General features: G+C 47.1%; 1 protein-coding gene across 3 annotated transcripts; it reads right to left on the reverse strand.

Annotated features, from left to right (window-relative positions):
* Window positions 1-658: 658 nt before the first annotated feature.
* Window positions 659-13030, reverse strand: FLCN (folliculin). 3 transcript variants are annotated; one of them, XM_086854543.1, is made up of 12 exons: window positions 12372-12574; window positions 11034-11312; window positions 9698-9844; window positions 8861-9082; window positions 8095-8255; window positions 7287-7378; window positions 6384-6571; window positions 5690-5803; window positions 5221-5344; window positions 4807-4938; window positions 3432-3569; window positions 659-842 (listed from the first exon to the last, which is right to left on the reverse strand). In XM_086854543.1, exons 2-11 carry the CDS (start codon window positions 11280-11282, stop codon window positions 3460-3462), a joined length of 1539 nt encoding a protein of 512 aa, XP_086710669.1. In that variant the 5' UTR covers window positions 11283-11312; window positions 12372-12574; the 3' UTR covers window positions 659-842; window positions 3432-3459. The 3 variants fall into 3 exon arrangements, with proteins under 3 accessions (XP_086710669.1, XP_023792653.1, XP_023792652.1); XM_023936885.2 differs by lacking the exon at window positions 659-842 and adding an exon at window positions 1309-2711 and having other exon boundaries at window positions 3464-3569; window positions 12564-13030; XM_023936884.2 differs by lacking the exon at window positions 659-842 and adding an exon at window positions 1309-2711 and having other exon boundaries at window positions 3464-3569; window positions 12372-12608.
* Window positions 13031-15747: the final 2717 nt, after the last annotated feature.

The raw sequence follows: 15747 nt of genomic DNA on the forward strand, positions 1-15747 counted from the left end.
ACTTTGGACACTTCCAGGGATCCAGAGGCAGCCACAGCTTCTCGGGGCACCCTGTGCCAGGGCCTCCCCACCCTCACAGCCAGGAATTCTTTCTCAATATCCCATCCATCCCTGCCCTCTGGCAGTGGGAAGCCATTCCCTCTTGTCCTGTCCCTCCAGGCCCTTGTCCAAAGTCCCTCTCCAGCTCTCTTAGAATCCCTTTAGGGGCTCTGAGCTCTCCCTGGAACCTTCTCTTCTCCAGGTGAACACCCCCAGCTTTCCCAGCCTGGCTTCAGGGAAAAGGGGCTTCAACCCTTGGAGAATCTTTGTGGCCTCCTCTGCACTTACTCCATCAGCTCCATGTCCTTGTGATGTTGTGGGCTCCAGGACTGGAGGCAGCTCTGCAGGTGAAGCCTCATTGAGGGCAGAATAGAGGGGGACAATCACCTGCTGGGCCCCGTTTGACTGAGGTGACAGGGGTGGCAGAACTGGCACAAAAAAGGTTTTGTCTGTAACTGCAGCCATCACAGGGCAGCTGCAGCACTCACCGCTCCCACCTTGCTCGCAGCTACACGCTGCTCAGCCAGGCAGAAACCACACTGGAATAAAGAATTATCCTGCCTCAATCAGTTTGTCTCTAAGGCGTATCGTTTGGAGGGAAGGAGGGTGGTGAAAGATGTCTGCAGACATGACTTTTTTGTTAATTAAGTTGTGAACATTCCAGCTCTCGCTGACGGCAAAGGGAGCAGCCACGGCCTCACCTGCGAGCTGCAGGAACCTGCCCAGGCAATCATCTGTAATCCCACGTCTGGATGTGTTCTGGCAGGCAAGCACAGCTGGGGTTCAGCTCTCCCCCTTCTTTCCTGTGGGCATTTATAAGTGTTAAGTTAGTAGTTTCCTTGCCCTGGCTCAAAACCGAGTCTGCTTGTCCATGACGGCCTTGTTGAGGTCAGGATGGAGCGGGATCAACATCGTGAACAACTCACCAAGAGCAAGGCAGCTTGGAAGGAAGCACTAGGTTAGGTTTTGATGCTGGATTGCTTGGGAGAGCTGTGTTTTTTAAAAGACAAAACCATTTCAGCAATCAAGAAGGTCTCAATGGCAAATGATGTCTCACCTGCTCTGTTACACAGCTCTGGACTGCACCAGAATAATTTTAAAATAAAGATTACTAGGTCAGTCTACAAGAAACTAATACAAAGATAAGAGGAAAAGACCTGTATTGAATTCTCTACATTAGATCTAGGCTAAGGATGCAGGAATTTTGTGGATCAGTTGCTGCTTTCCCCTACCACAACACACACACTGAAAATAAACACAAAACCAGGATTTGTTCATTTTACAAAAATAGCTCTTACAAGATTTAATGCCTGTCGCCATTTCACAGATGTTCCAGACAAAATTCAACCTCCATATTTTATATGAACTCGTGACAAGCTGGAACATTCTCTCTGAGCTTGAGTGAGTGTAGAAGGTCACCTGGGTAAAACCTGCCTTTAGCTTGTTCAAAAGTAATGTCAAGTGTTCCCAATAATGATCCAGAAAAACAACCAAAAAGAAGACATAAACCCCAGACTTCACAACAGAAACAGTGATTCCTTACAGTACAGATAAGGAATATCTGGTTAGGTAATTAAAAAATGCACCAATGTTTTCATGAACTATTAAGCAAAAATGGCTACTATAGAGTTATATAAGGGAGCACCTACAGGTTGAATCTCTTCTGCTTAACTTAGGAAGCTAAAAAAGACAGAAGAGAACCTTATTCTGGCGAGGTTATCTTCATTACCTGGAAGTTCTGCAACCACAGGCAAAACAAGGCGAGTATTTTCCCCTCTGAGAGGCAAGCAGGCTGCATTTTGAGGCTTCTTATTTTACAATTTGCCCTCCCAGACAAGATTTCCAAAGCAAATGCTAAAACCGTCTCAAGTTAAGATATAAATAAATAAAGAGGAGTGACAGGACTCCCATGGGATATCCTGACTTATGCTACAGCAGAAAATAGTCTCTTAAATCTGAGCACAAAGTGGTTTGAAATAATTTACATGTGATCCATACCCTGTGACGTGCTTCTTATTTTTGGTTCTTGTTCTCTCAAGCATTTAGGAGATTTATGTGGGATTTCAGTGAGATTAACCATATGCACTCCCAGGAGTTCTGGATGTTGTCACAGGCCTGCCAAGGAATCTAAAGGTGAGGCCAGCTGCCACACCATGATGCTTAATGAGGACAAGATGGGATTTTAATTAATTTAACTGATTCTTGGAGCGTTGCTGTGTTTTAGTCTTGAGTGTGCACGTCTAGATTGAGAGCTGAGTTCCAGGAGAGACAGCAGCACTGTGGATTAGCACTTATTAGTCCAGTCTCACAGCAAGTAGAAAAGACTCAAGTCACTCTTCAAGTTGGTTTGAGGACCAGGAGAATAGTGATGAAGCCTCACTATCCACCTAAAGCACATGCTGCAGGCTCAGCAGAGGTAACCAGGGTTCCCTGCCCTTCTCTGAAGGCAGCAGGGGAGGTTGGGCACCCTTTAATTCCGGGACTCTGAGGACGTCGGGCTGCGAACTGTTGACATCAGGTGGGACTTGTAGGTCTTGCTCAGGCCGGTCATCCAGAACTTGAGAAGTTTGACATTGTCCTCCTCTGCAGCTCCCAGAATGCTCAGCAGTTTTTGGGTATCCTCCTTGGGTCTGCTGTCCACTTTAGTGAATTTAAAGAGGACTTTCACTTTGCTGCAGGAACAAGAGATTCCTGTCATTATCAAATGGACTCACGTGCCATCAGACAGGGAACAAGGAGGAACTGCAGCTTCTCTTGGCACCTGCTGCAACTAAATGTTAATAAAAGCTTCAACCAGTGTTTTATTGAGACTATTCTCATGCTTTGATGAAGGAGGGTGATTAGTTAGGGAGATGACTCATTTTCAGTAATAATGGGCATATTTCTAGTTTGATTTTTTCATTCAAGCAGAAAGCAGAGCAATTAATTGTGACAACTGGGAGACAAATCCAGTGCCCATCTGCCTTCAGGTAAACTCACAAAGACATGATGATCTATGAATTATTTCACATGACTGACTGGTCTTCCTTTACAGCTACCTGCACCTCTGAAATGCAGAGCCTGAGGGCAGAACCCAGGCATGTGTTTGGGTGTTACCTGTGCTGGGGTATGGCCACACTGACAGGCAGAGAGGGATTTGCATATTTAATCCTCCTCACCAAGGTGAGGCAGACAGGTGTTGCCATGCAGGTAACCTGATGTGTGAACAGATGTGTGAACTCAAGCATAAAGGTCAAGAACTGCTGAAAGCCAAAAAGAGAGTTAGGACTAGAGTAGAAAATTAACTCCTGACTTAATTTGTTCCTGTAAATTCAACTACTGCTGAACTGCAGCCGAAGTCACCTGACTAAAGTGTGTCCTGCACTCTGCTGTTCCTGCTCCAGGAGCAGCACCAAAGCTCTGAAAGCAAGGCAGCTGTACTTACTTCATCCACTCCTCCTTCAGGCAAACAAGGCACTGATCCACAACATCCACAGAGAGGTTCTGGTTGGTCAGGGCAGCTTCAATCTTGTTCAAGATTGTTGGGCCAACTGCAGGAGCAGAGGAAAGGGGGAAAGGGTGAGGAAGAGGATGCACAAGCTAAAGGTTACTGCTTACACCTTTACTACTACTAATTGTTAAATATATCCCCCAGTGGCCTGCTGGGATTTCATTTCTATGGAAGAGGAGCTAAACATCATCCCATTAGAAAAACACCTGATCCAAGAAGCAAAATGGAATTTAGTGAAGGACCCTGCGACATCCAAACAGGGTCCTTTGTTTTTTCTTCAGACCCACTCTTAAACTCCTGCTTAGCTTTTGTTGTGACCTTATCAAAATATCATTAAAAACACAAGGTTATGGAAAAACCTTCATGCTTCTTTGTACAATATACAAACATATATAAAAATATAAACCCTCAACTTATTCTTGATTGAATGTTCCTCTTGTTAAGGGCAGTTCCAGGATAATGAGTGAATAAATAAACCAGCAACCAGCCCAAGGCATTCCTGGACCACTTTTTGGAAGTCCCTAGGAGGCTTTTTTCCCAGTCCATGGCCTAGTAAGTTTGATGCTGTGGTGGAGAAAAGACCTTCCAGTGACTATTTTTGTCCAGAAGTTTCTGGACATGCCACTGACTGGATGGAAAATAAACTGGTGTATTTATACATGTGGATCAACAACAGGAAGAGCAAGTCTTTGCATCTCTATCATCTGGGACAGAGAGGAAGGATGAGCCATCTGGCATGTCTTCTGAGACACTCAGTGAGGCCAATTCATCTAAATTAAGACTTCCCAGAAAAGACAAAACTGATGGACCTGACTCAAATCACCTCTAAGTGCAAGTGTTCAACTGCTGGAAGGAAGCAGGTAAAATTAAATAAAGAAGTCTGATTATCTCTTTATCAGTCATATTTGGCTACCAAGTGGAACATGGAAAATTAGTGATGTCATGATCCTTACAAGTTAGTCTTACTCAAAATAAACACACAAGTATTTCAGGATTGAAAGTGTTCACTGTGGGTTACAGAATTTCCCTACAATTTTTCATATACCTATGTCAGAGAATCCATTTCTCGTTTATGAAAATTATTAGGCAAAATGCTGACCTGGTAGAGCAAATCTTTTATTATTGAGCAATCTGTGGCAAACCTCACCTCAAACAGCTAAACCCCAGCTGGCTTCTACTCAAACCTCCTTAAGAGGCAGGACATGAAAACCAATAAAAGATCAAGATGTTCTTTTAATCTCAGGGACAAAGGTTCTTTCTGCTTCCAAATCACCCACCTCGATCTGCTGCAACGGGGCTCCCACTGGTGACAACAAACTCATACTTGTTGAGGGACTGCTCATCATCAAACAGGGTTGGGTAGAGGCTGGAGCGGGTGGCAGCACGGACTTCCACAAGGACTGCAAACTCTGGAGCAACAAGAGCCCAAAAGAGCAGGAGCTGTGCTAGCCCAGATTTCAAAACACAGCTACAGAACCTGCTATGGTCAATGCCTAGAGAAGGTGTCACACCTTTCAGTCACTGACCACGCAAAGACACAGGGAAAACAAAATGAAGTGGGTCGGGCTTTGTTTCATGCGACCCTTATTATGAATGAACCCTTAATATGAATACTTATTTAAAAAAAAAGAATAAATCTAGTGTCCTTCAACATGACATGACAGGGAGAGGGTTCTGCAACAGGTTCTTACCAGATGAGAGGATGTGGGGTGGGATTTGGACGTGTGGGCTCAGGCCCAGGAAGTTGCACCGATAGGCCTCCTCATACTGGTCACTGTAGGGGATGATCCTCACACACCCGATGGGCAGCATCGTCTGCAGGGGGAAAGAAACCTGCAATTAAACAAGTACAATTCTCTCCCTGACTTCCAGGGATAACCAAGACCTGGAGCATTGCTTAGGCAGATGCTCCTGATTTAGGGGATCAAAGTAACCTGCTCAGCTCAGAGCCCCTGCAGTCGCTGAGGACAAGCAGTACATCCAAAGGTGGAGGGGATTTTGGTTTTGGGGCTTTTTTGGTTGCTGTTTTTTCAAAACCATATAATTTAGAACACACTCTTCACAAGATTACATGTCAGGGGCAGATCACTATAATGGCTGGAGTAGTAGAGAAATACATGTGAAAATATGCAGCCAAGAAACAAAGGAAAAGGTTTCTACCCGTAGGACATCAAAGGCAGACTGGACAAGATCCATATCCCGAGCTTTCCAGATGACCTGGTTCCCCATCAGAACATGCCAAGCCAGCATTCGGAATGCTGATGCCCCGAGAACCTGGAAAAAACAACCCCAAACAATTCTGCATTGGTTATGAAAATGTCTGTATGTGAAATGTCTAGTTTGCCCTGTTAAAAACATGAGTGACAGGTAGGAATATGGCCAGATCTGAACAGCAGGAATGGATGTGGAAATTTAGCACATGAATCTTGGGCACATGAACCTTCCCCCTCAGCCAGGTCACTGGGAGCACAGGAGAAAAGCAAGATCCATACAGAATAATTTATTCCATTTGTAAATTATTTTTCCCTCTGAAACACTATTTTTTAAAGCAAATATTACTTGGTTTTGAAGACGCTGCACAACTTCTGTATTAAATTACTGCTACTGCTGTTGGGGAGAAGTGCAGAATTCGAGAGAAATCATCTGACCCCACCCCACATGACTGATGATCACCAGAGTTCCATGTGAGGAAGGGAGTGTGCCCAGAGATGCAGTTCACATCATGTTCCTGGCTGGGCAGGCACTGTGCTGAACACAGCACCAGGGAATGTGCAGATTGCAGGAAATAAATGTATCTTTAAAAAAAAAACCATTATCAGGAGAAAAGAGCTTGTGAACTCTAGGACTTTTTTACCTGTCTCATGTGCCTGAGAGAGCGAAAGACAGACAACCTTCTGTGAGCTACGTTCCAGCTGTTGCAATCTGGCATCAGAGATGTTTCAGGGGAGCTTTTGGACAGCTCCTGCCCTTCCCCAACATCTGGCTGGGAAGAAGGCTTCTCTTCCTCAGAACCATCCCAGCCTTCTGACTCTTCCTTCAGATCTAGCAAAAAAAATTAGGCAGATTGGTCATAAAAACTGCTGCTCTCTAGGAATGGAAACTGGAAAGTGCTCACATGCTGCAGCCATGTGATTTTGGGTGTATGTGGGAAGAGAGAGTTCAGAACACAGTAACTGAAAGTTCTGGCAGCAGCACAGACACACCTAAGTGTTAATTCAGTTAAAAAATAACTACTGAAAGGTCAAGAAGGAATTCTCATTTTCTATTGAACAGAAAATTGCATTTTTTGGTCTATTCTTTATTCTTGTTTTAAAGATTATGGACAAAGCTTTGTAGATTCTAGTCTACATGGTTAATAAAATAATTCAACCCAGGAAAAAAAAGCAAACCAGTAAACTATGATCCCTTACTTTTAGAATGTTTGTAGAAAAAGAAGCAACAAATCCATACATTGTGACTGCAAATCATTCTGGCTGTAGAGATTCACTGGGAGGGCCAGCCCAGCCACAAAGAACAATAATGGTGATGATTCAACACTGCTACTCAAGTGACAAACACCATGTGCAGAGAGCCTCTGAGGTGCCTGGATCTCATTCCTGTCAGAGCTGTCTCCAGAGTGCATCAGCTGCTGCACAGACTACCAGGAAGGTAAAGCTGATGAGCAATGGCTGTGTTTAAGATGCTGATCAAAGTACTCAGTGCTTCATCATCTAAAGCATTCTCAGAGGGTCTTTGCAGCTCTGGAAACCTCTCTTACCTGCAAGTTTTTCCATCTGAACTAGGGTGTCTTCTGTGGGTGCTCCCTCCAGAAGCTTCTCTGTAAGCCGGCTACCACAAGCCTTCAGAAGCCTGGAGGCATTGAAAGAAAGAGAAGCAGAGTCATGCAGCTTGCCAGGTGCAAAAATCCAGTAAGAAACTTGATGTCATGATGTCAAACAAAACATCCAACCACTAACCACTTCTGTTACCTTGCAGCACATCCCTGTGCTGCTCATTTTACAATCCCTGCCATGCAAAGTCACCCAGATCCCAGCATTCTGCAATTTCTTTGTGCAGCACGCTTATCCCCCATCAGAATCACATGCCAGTGTTGCAACCCTCCCTGTGGCATCTTTCCTGGGAAGTTTAATGAGCCAGTCAAGCACTGGAGCAACTGGACTCTCTTGGAGCCCAAAGGCTGCATCTCTCATGCTGCTGATTCCAGCACAGGGGCACTCCCAGGTGAACCACCACTGTCTGTCACATGTGAATCCAAGGTGCAACACACCAGGGGTAGAAACGTCTTTTATTTCTTTCTTCCACACCTAAAAACCTTTCCATCTGCATAGCCATGGCTTCTATTAGCTGCCACGTTAGCTTTACTTCACAGCAAAAAGACATTTTTTTGTCCTAAAGACATCAGTGTTGGCTCCTTCCAATTCAGATGCTACTTAGCAAAATCTAAGTAGTACCTCAAAAAAAAACCAACCCCAAACCTAAAAACTCAAATGACATTCCCACTCTTTTAGGATATGGCAATATCCTGCTGAGGAAGTTGTCCAAGCTGAGAACAGCAGTGGCATTACCAAGCAAAGGAGGTGTGCAGGCAGGCCCAGAGGTTCTCATCGTTGGTCAGGGATGTCAGGGAGCGAGCGGCGTTCCCGTTGCGCTGGTGCAGGAAGGGGGTGAAGGCCGTGTTCATGCGCTGGGCTCGCTGGGGACACCCAAACTGCTCTGCTTCAAACACCTGCACACACAGCAAGGGCAGTGTCACAGCCTGAAAGGGATTCAGTGCTTGCATAGAGCTCAGGCAAAAAACCACAACAAAACTACCAAGTGAAAAGGGTGTGTCACACACACTCATCCAACCATGGGAAAACAAAGAGAAGGGATATCTCATTCCTAGGTAGACTAAAATTATCACTAGGTAATACTTAGTGCTCCAAAATCATTGTCCTTCCTAGATTTACTTACATTTGTAACAAAGCTGTTGTCTACAAGGCCTGTGAAAAGCACTGAGTGTTTCAAATGACAAAACCACCCTGTTCCTTCCCTCCTACATTACCACAGACACAGAATCCTGGAATGGTTAGGGTTGGAAAGATCAACTTGTTCCAACCCCCCTGCCACAGGCACCTGCCACCTTCCATGAGACCAGGATACTCTAAGCCCTGTCCAACCTGGCTGTGAACACTTCCAGGGACGGGGATACACACCATCCTGCTGGGCCTTGTGTCAATCTTAATGACTACCCTGGCACGAGCTGGATCAGCTTTTCTGACTCAGCTGTCAATCAGGAATCATGACTGAGACACTGACATTGAGTGACAGGGACTCTCTGCACTGACCCACCTTCAGTGCTTTGCCCTGGAGCTCATCAATAATGCCTCTGATTTTTCCCAGCAAGAAAGGCCAGGAGTTGATGAGGTAAATCCGGTCCATCATGATGGTGATGATGCTGTACCAGCGCTGGAAACCTCGGGCCAGGCTGTCTTTGATAAAGAAGGTGTGGCTGAACACAAAACCATGCTGCTCATCTCCAAAAAAAATAGGGCCTTCACGTCCTGGGCAGACCTGAAGGCAAGGGACACACACCAAAATCATTAAACACATCACAGAGTAATCACTTGGTGAATAAATTAAGCCCTTTTACACCACTATCCCAAAAGTGTGGTCAAACAGCCCTCCAGAGGTATCCTACAAACACTCCATATCCTTCAATTTAACCATATTTTAAGAATTCAGCTCAATTCAACTACAATACTGAGAACCCAGAAGGAATTTTGCTGATCCTGACACAAAAATGCTTATTAATCTGTAAGGTTTTTCCTTCATGTCTGTTAGAGGATGATTATTAATGGTCTACAAGGGCACTCAACACAACATTCAGAGGTTTTTACAAAATACAGGTTATCTTACAATGACAAATAATAAGCACAAGGAACCAAACAAAGAAGGGAATATTTTTAGCCTCACAAGGTGAGAGGAAGAAACCCCTGAGGCCATCGAAGATCAAGCCTAAAAAACACCACCAATCCTGGAATAAACAGACTTCTGTGCCTGTCTTTCCACCTGGTTCCCTCCATGTTTCAGTCTGCACAGAGCAGCTGGGATCAGCAATGGAATGTCTTGGGTTTGAAGTGATAGAGGAGCCATAAATAGCGTTTCCCTGTCCTCCAAGGCAGGTACCTCACAGCTGAGACTGCGGACACAGGCCTGGCGCACGATGCTGAACAGCTGGGGGTGGTTTGGATGCTGGTGGCTGACGTACTTGATGGAGGTTTCTTTGTCGTGGCTGACATACCCCGGGTGTCCTCCTGCAAGAGAGCGGCAGCCCTGAAGGCAGAAAAGCAAATCCAGCCATAAATGAGCGTGCAGTTATCTCAGGTTTCCAAAGAGCTCTGACTGTTCACTCCAAAACACCATAAAATGTTATTTACACACACAGGAACTCAAAGACTCAGAAGGCAAGGAAGGTGAGTTAGGGTCAGGATTTGAACTCAGCTCCTCACACAAAACTCTGATATACTTCCTCTGCTCTTAAGCTAATTTTCTGCTATTTAATTCCACGGTAAACTTGGTGCTGGCTCTATAACTGGCAAGGTTCAGTTACAGCAGCTGTGAAACCAACTGGCCAAACAAAACTGGCCACAATCAAAGGCCAAGTAAATAATAAATATGTCAGAGGAAGGACTGATAGAAGACAAGTATGAGAATCACAGAATGGTTTGAGCTGGAAGGGAACTCATTCCACTCCGCCATGCTCCCACCTGGGACACCTTCCACTATCCCAGGCTCCAACCCCATCCAAACTGGCCTTAGACACTTCCAGAGATCCAGGGGCAGCCACAGCTTCTCTGGGCACCCTGTGCCAGGGTCTCACCACCCTGACATACCACCCTGAGGTTAGTGTATCTAACCTAAATTTCCCTTCTTTCAGTTTTAACATGCTAGTCCTTTTTCTGTCACTGCAGTTCCTGATGAAGAGTCCCTTTCTGGATTCCCTGCCACCCCTTCAGAAACTGGAAGGCTGCTGCAAGGTCCCTACACAAATTTCTGTTCTCCAGGCTAAACAGCCCTGAACGACTGAGAATGTACATTTTTCCTACTGTTTTAATTGCTTTTGCTTTTTTTTTGTTGTTGTTTCCTAACCAATACTGCTTTCAGAATTACTATTAATAAATTATCTAATCTAGCAAAGTAAACACTTGTAGAAGATGAGAAAAGCATTTCTCAGCCAAAGGAGAATCATAGATCACACAGCTTAAAGAGACCTCAAGGTCCTGTCAAGGTGTATGTATTCAACAACAGCTCCTTCATCCTCTTGTCATGGATCACTACGATTAGAGCTGGGGCTAGCTTGCAGTTTATGAGGACTTGCAGATCTTTTGGCACTGACACATAGAAAACAAGTGCTGTTCATGTTGTTATTTGTCTCTGAACAATTCAACTTGCATCAGAGAATCCCAGAGCCCTTCAGCCAAGCCAAGGACACTGATGCCCACACACACATTTGCACACTTGCCTCACACATGTCTGATTTCTTTGGCCCTGGGCTGCTGGAGTCGGCGCTGGCCCCTTCAGCTGGGCTGTGTGAGCGGATCCGGCTGCTCATCTGAATCCCACCTTCCTCCTCTTCCGCCTGCTCATTCTGCCCGGAGATGTCCCCGCTGCCAGCACCCTGCGGGAGAGGCGAGTGCAGGACCTCGGTGCAGAACAGGGTGCGAGGGCCATGGAGCTCACAGAAATGGCACAGGGCGACGATAGCGTTCATAGTGAGGGCTCAGCACAGCCGCCAGGCCTCCTGCAGCCAGGGACAGAGCACACAGTCAGCACAGGGGATATCACAGCATCTCTCAGGCCTCACTGGTGCCAGTCCTGCTCGGCATCCCACCGGGAGCAGCTGGCCTTAAGCTCAGCCTGAGCCTGAGACCTCCAAAACCATCCAGCTCAACCTGTGACCAATCCCCACCTTGTCACCCAGACCAGAGCACTGAGTGCCATGTCGTCTTTCCTTAAACACCTCCAGGGATGGTGACTCCAACACCTCCCTGGGCATTCCACTGATCCAGCACCAACCTTCTGTTTGCTGATGGGATGGCCTCGAGCAACCCAACCTGCCATGCCCAGATCCTGGACGCTGAGCCAGGACACCTCAGGCCGCACAGGGGTGACTGGACCAATCCCTCATGCCCAGATACCTCCAGTCTTACAGGGACAGGTTCAGGGAATCCCAGAATGGTTTGGGTTGGAAGAAACCTGGAAAATCATCCAGTACATGCCATGGCCATCACGTCCCACCAGAGCAGGTTGCTCCAAAGCCCATCCAGCCTGAGGCTGGACACTTCCAGGGATGGGGCAGCCACAGCTCTGGACAGCCTGAGCCAGGGCCTCACCACCCTCACAGGGCAAATTTCTTCCCAATATCCCATCTAACCCTGCTGTCAGTTCGAAGCCGTTCCCCCTTCTCCTGTCACTCCAGACCCCTGTAAATAGTCTTGTTCCATCTTTCCTGTAAGTTCTATTTAGGTACTGGAAGGCCACAATTAGGTCGCCCCAAAGCTTTCTCCTTTCTAGGCTGAACAATACAAATTCTTCCAGCCTTTCCTAAAAGGAGAGGAGCTCCTCCCCTCTGACCAACTTGGTGGCCTCCTCTGGATCAAGGCTGAGGTCGCACAGACCGGACCCCCGTGCCTGGAGCCTCAGGCCGGAACGGGCCGGCCTTGCTGAGCACCCACGGATCCGAACGCCTCAGGCCCTGCCGGACCCGGGCCGGCCCGTCCCGCCGGGCCCAGTGTCCGGTTCCCCGTGCCCGGTGACCCCGGCCCGGTCCCGGTTCCCCGTGCCCGGAGCCCCCGCTCACCGCGGCTCCCCCGGCCCGTCCCGTGTCCGCGGGCACCTGACACCGACTGACCCACCGCCCGTACCACCTCCACCGCCAGCTGGGGGGGGGAACAGGGGCAGACAGCTCCCCGCCCGCGCTCCCGCCGGCACCGCGGAGAAGCGAGAAGATGGAGAACAAGGTAGGACAGAGGAATAAGAAGTCCGTTCGTACCGCGGGACTGTGCTGGCCCTCCCGCCGGTCTCCCGGGGAGCCGCCACTCCCCCCGGCTGCCGCAGTGGCTCGGCCCAGCACCGCCCTGTCCACAGGGGCCGGGCGGAGTCATTACCTCAAGGAAGGGGGGGCATGAGAAGGTATGGAACGCGACTCCTCCCCTCCTGCGCGACACCTGCCCAGCTGTCACAGCGCAGAGTGGGAACAGTGCTGTCCGATCACCGGGGACACGAGAAGGGACTGAGCGGCATCCAGCGACCCCCAGGCAGTACACCGGGAGCAGGCCGTGCTCCCCCCGCAGGGTGGTACGGGCCGCGCGGTGGATCACGTGACCCGCGGGCTCTGGGAGGAGACCCGGGGTGGCCGCGGGCGGAGCCCCCGCAGGACCTGGTACCGGGATCGGGACCGGGATCGGGACCGGGACCGGGACCGGGACCGGCCTGGAGTCTGCCGCGTTAACGAACTTCGCTATTGGCTGCCGCAGAGCCCCTTCCCGGGACTTTCCCTCGCCTCGGGGCTGTGCCGTGTTCTCCGCAGGTTCGGCGCTACTTCTCTATTGGAGACTCAGCACCCACCGTCTGTCTTAATTCCTTAAAGTGCTTAGAATGTAAGATTATGCAAGATGAAGGTTTCGAAGTATTGTCTTTTCCTGATTTATAACGCAACTCTGTAGAGATGTTCACACAGGCAGAGCCCTGGAAGGGCAGGGGAGCAAAAGCCCAAGTTAAACCTGTATAGGCTCTTCGTTTCCATTAAACTACTCCTGTTTCTCCTCAAGATACCAAGTTTAAGTAGTAATGGATTATTTACCTCTAGGAGTCTATGATGGAAAGCTAAACCAAATTCCATGTGAACTATTAAGCTTCAAAATAATGAAGTACCAGATACCTCCCTGCCCCTTGGAGTTGCCCCTTACAGAGTTTTAAATACCTGAATCTGAACAAAAGTATTAAATTTTAAAGAAGGTAACAGCATAGGTTATTCAACTGAGTAAAATTAGTATTTTAATCCCAAGAAAGAGCAGCTATTGCTGATAGCACTACAAGACACACCTCTGGATTCAAGCAGCCACACACAGACTAATAATTATGTCTCTGATTAAAACAATAGCCAGATGGTCAGCAAGACAGATTATTACAGAAACAGAGCTCAGACACAAATCCCAGAATAATTTGGGTTGGAAGGACTTTATGGATCATCCCATTCCAACCCATCTTCACCAGACCAGGTTGCTCAAAATAAAAGTGCTCCATCCAAAATCCCAAAGCCCATCTCAGACAAGGACCTGCAGCAGCACTTCTCAAGAAAGAGACTCAAGGAAGATTATTTCTACTTGGAATTGCTCGGGAGAGCTCTGAGAAGCCACCAGCAGGGCTTGAACACCTCTGGAGCAAAGCGCACTGCCACACACAGCACGCAACCAGCAGCCTCCCCAGTCAGCCAAAATCACCTCCTGAGAAGCAACCAGAAGAGATCCCCCCAAAAAACTAAGGGAACCCCAAATACAAAAGACCTACAATCTCATTTAAGACAAACTAAGAACGACTGGTTTGTTATCTTTATTTTTCAATAGTACATTTAAACAAGTTCTCAGGACTAAGCTCCCGGGCCAGTGTGGCCACACGGAGAACATTTCCTAGGTTATACAGATCGCCTACGACAACACAAACACGGGGCTGTGGCTGTGCTGTGGGACACACGGGGAAGTTGTGGAGGAGGAGGCAGCTGGAGTTATGCCATGGAGTGATGGCTCAGCACAGGTCACGCACTGGGGCTCCTCAGTGGCACAAAAACAGGAATGGGGGTTGTACACAAACAACTTCCAACCATTCCTTCTCAGAAACATTTCAAAATCTCAGTGACTGGCCTAGAGACCCCTCCTGTGGCTATGATCTGCACCTGCACATCTAACACTGCCTTCAGAAGTGCATTTTGTGTCTTTGCTTATTAAAATGCATCAAAATTGGAGTCAGATATCGAAGCATGCACTCAGAATTCCCTGGACACATCTTGTGACTGTATACGATGGGAAGAAACAGCCACGGGACCTCTGAGAGTCCAATTTGGGAGCAGCACAGCACGCAGTGTTCCTAGATTTGAGCAAAAGTCCTTCCCTGCAGTAAATACAAATTAAAACCAGAAAGCCCAAGTGTTCTCAAAGCCCTGCAGCTGACCACAGCCCAGACAATTAGTTCCAAGACTTAAAAGGAACTGCTTCATTAAAAATCTGACTTAATTTCAGCACTATCTCAAGACATGCAGATGCCAGACCACGTGTGATTATCAAACTAGGACTTAAAAGCTCTTCCCTGGAGCACTTTTGGTGAATGCTTTATCTACTGATTCTACAGGTGGGACCTGACTTTGAATTTATATCAGAATTCAGACATTAACAGCACAACTATCCACCCCAGAAAAGGAATCTCAGCAGTTCTCTAAAATTTGCTCTCTTAAAAATCAGATACATAATGGAATATATCACTTGAAACTATTGCACAGCTATTTTTGCCATCCTTTTGATGTGAGCAAGGATTTATCTACTTTAGTCAAGAAAAAAGAAGAGAAAAATCTGGAGCTATTTACCAGCTGCATAGATTAGTTTCCTTCTAATTCCACAGCTGGAAAACTAAAAACCCTGCAGCTCTCAACAGGTAAATCCACGCTCACTAATAGGAACTAGTAATGTAAAAATGGACATTCCTGGATTTTTTCCAACTCCATGACAACATCCTGAATACATTCTCCCCTGGCAAGGGAGCCAGTGGCAAGGAGAGTTGAGCCATTTCTGGATGGGTGGGGTTTGGGGTCAGTTGTTTGCAGTCCCTTTTGTGAGTGCCACACGTGGTAGTAACAACCACCCTTTTTTGGGCTCGAGCACAGCATCGCTAATTACTCATTTAACACTTCCATGGGACCAGGGGGGAAAATGTATGTTCAGCATTAAAATCACAGCAGGATTAATTAGGATAAAAACCTTCAAAATCATAGATCTCTTCTAGTTACAAGACTCCTAAGGAGATTTATGAACAATCTCATGATTTTGCCTAAAGATCAAAGTTGTCCCGGTGGAATTCTCTCTGGCAGGAAGTGATGAGCTGCTCACACTATGGACCTCCACTGTGTTCAATACTAAACTGCTTTTTTATACTTTTAAAAACATCCTTCATCACCAACCACAACCTGG

The sequence above is a fragment of the Cyanistes caeruleus genome, chromosome 17, assembly GCF_971803275.1.
Source record: "Cyanistes caeruleus chromosome 17, bCyaCae1.hap1.1, whole genome shotgun sequence".
Lineage (NCBI taxonomy): Eukaryota > Metazoa > Chordata > Aves > Passeriformes > Paridae > Cyanistes > Cyanistes caeruleus.

What these genes read in the sequence shown, in the direction of transcription:
- FLCN (XM_023936885.2), bottom strand. Translation starts at nt 11,282, where the DNA reads ATGAACGCTATCGTCGCCCTGTGCCATTTCTGTGAGCTCCATGGCCCT. An exon ending in TCCAGGGCAAAGCACTGAAG is followed by an intron (nt 8,256 to 8,860) that starts GTGGGTCAGTGC and finishes CTGTGTGTGCAG; the next exon opens with GTGTTTGAAGCAGAGCAGTT. An exon ending in CTGAAGGAGGAGTGGATGAA is followed by an intron (nt 2,712 to 3,463) that starts GTAAGTACAGCT and finishes TTGTTCCTGCAG; the next exon opens with CAAAGTGAAAGTCCTCTTTA.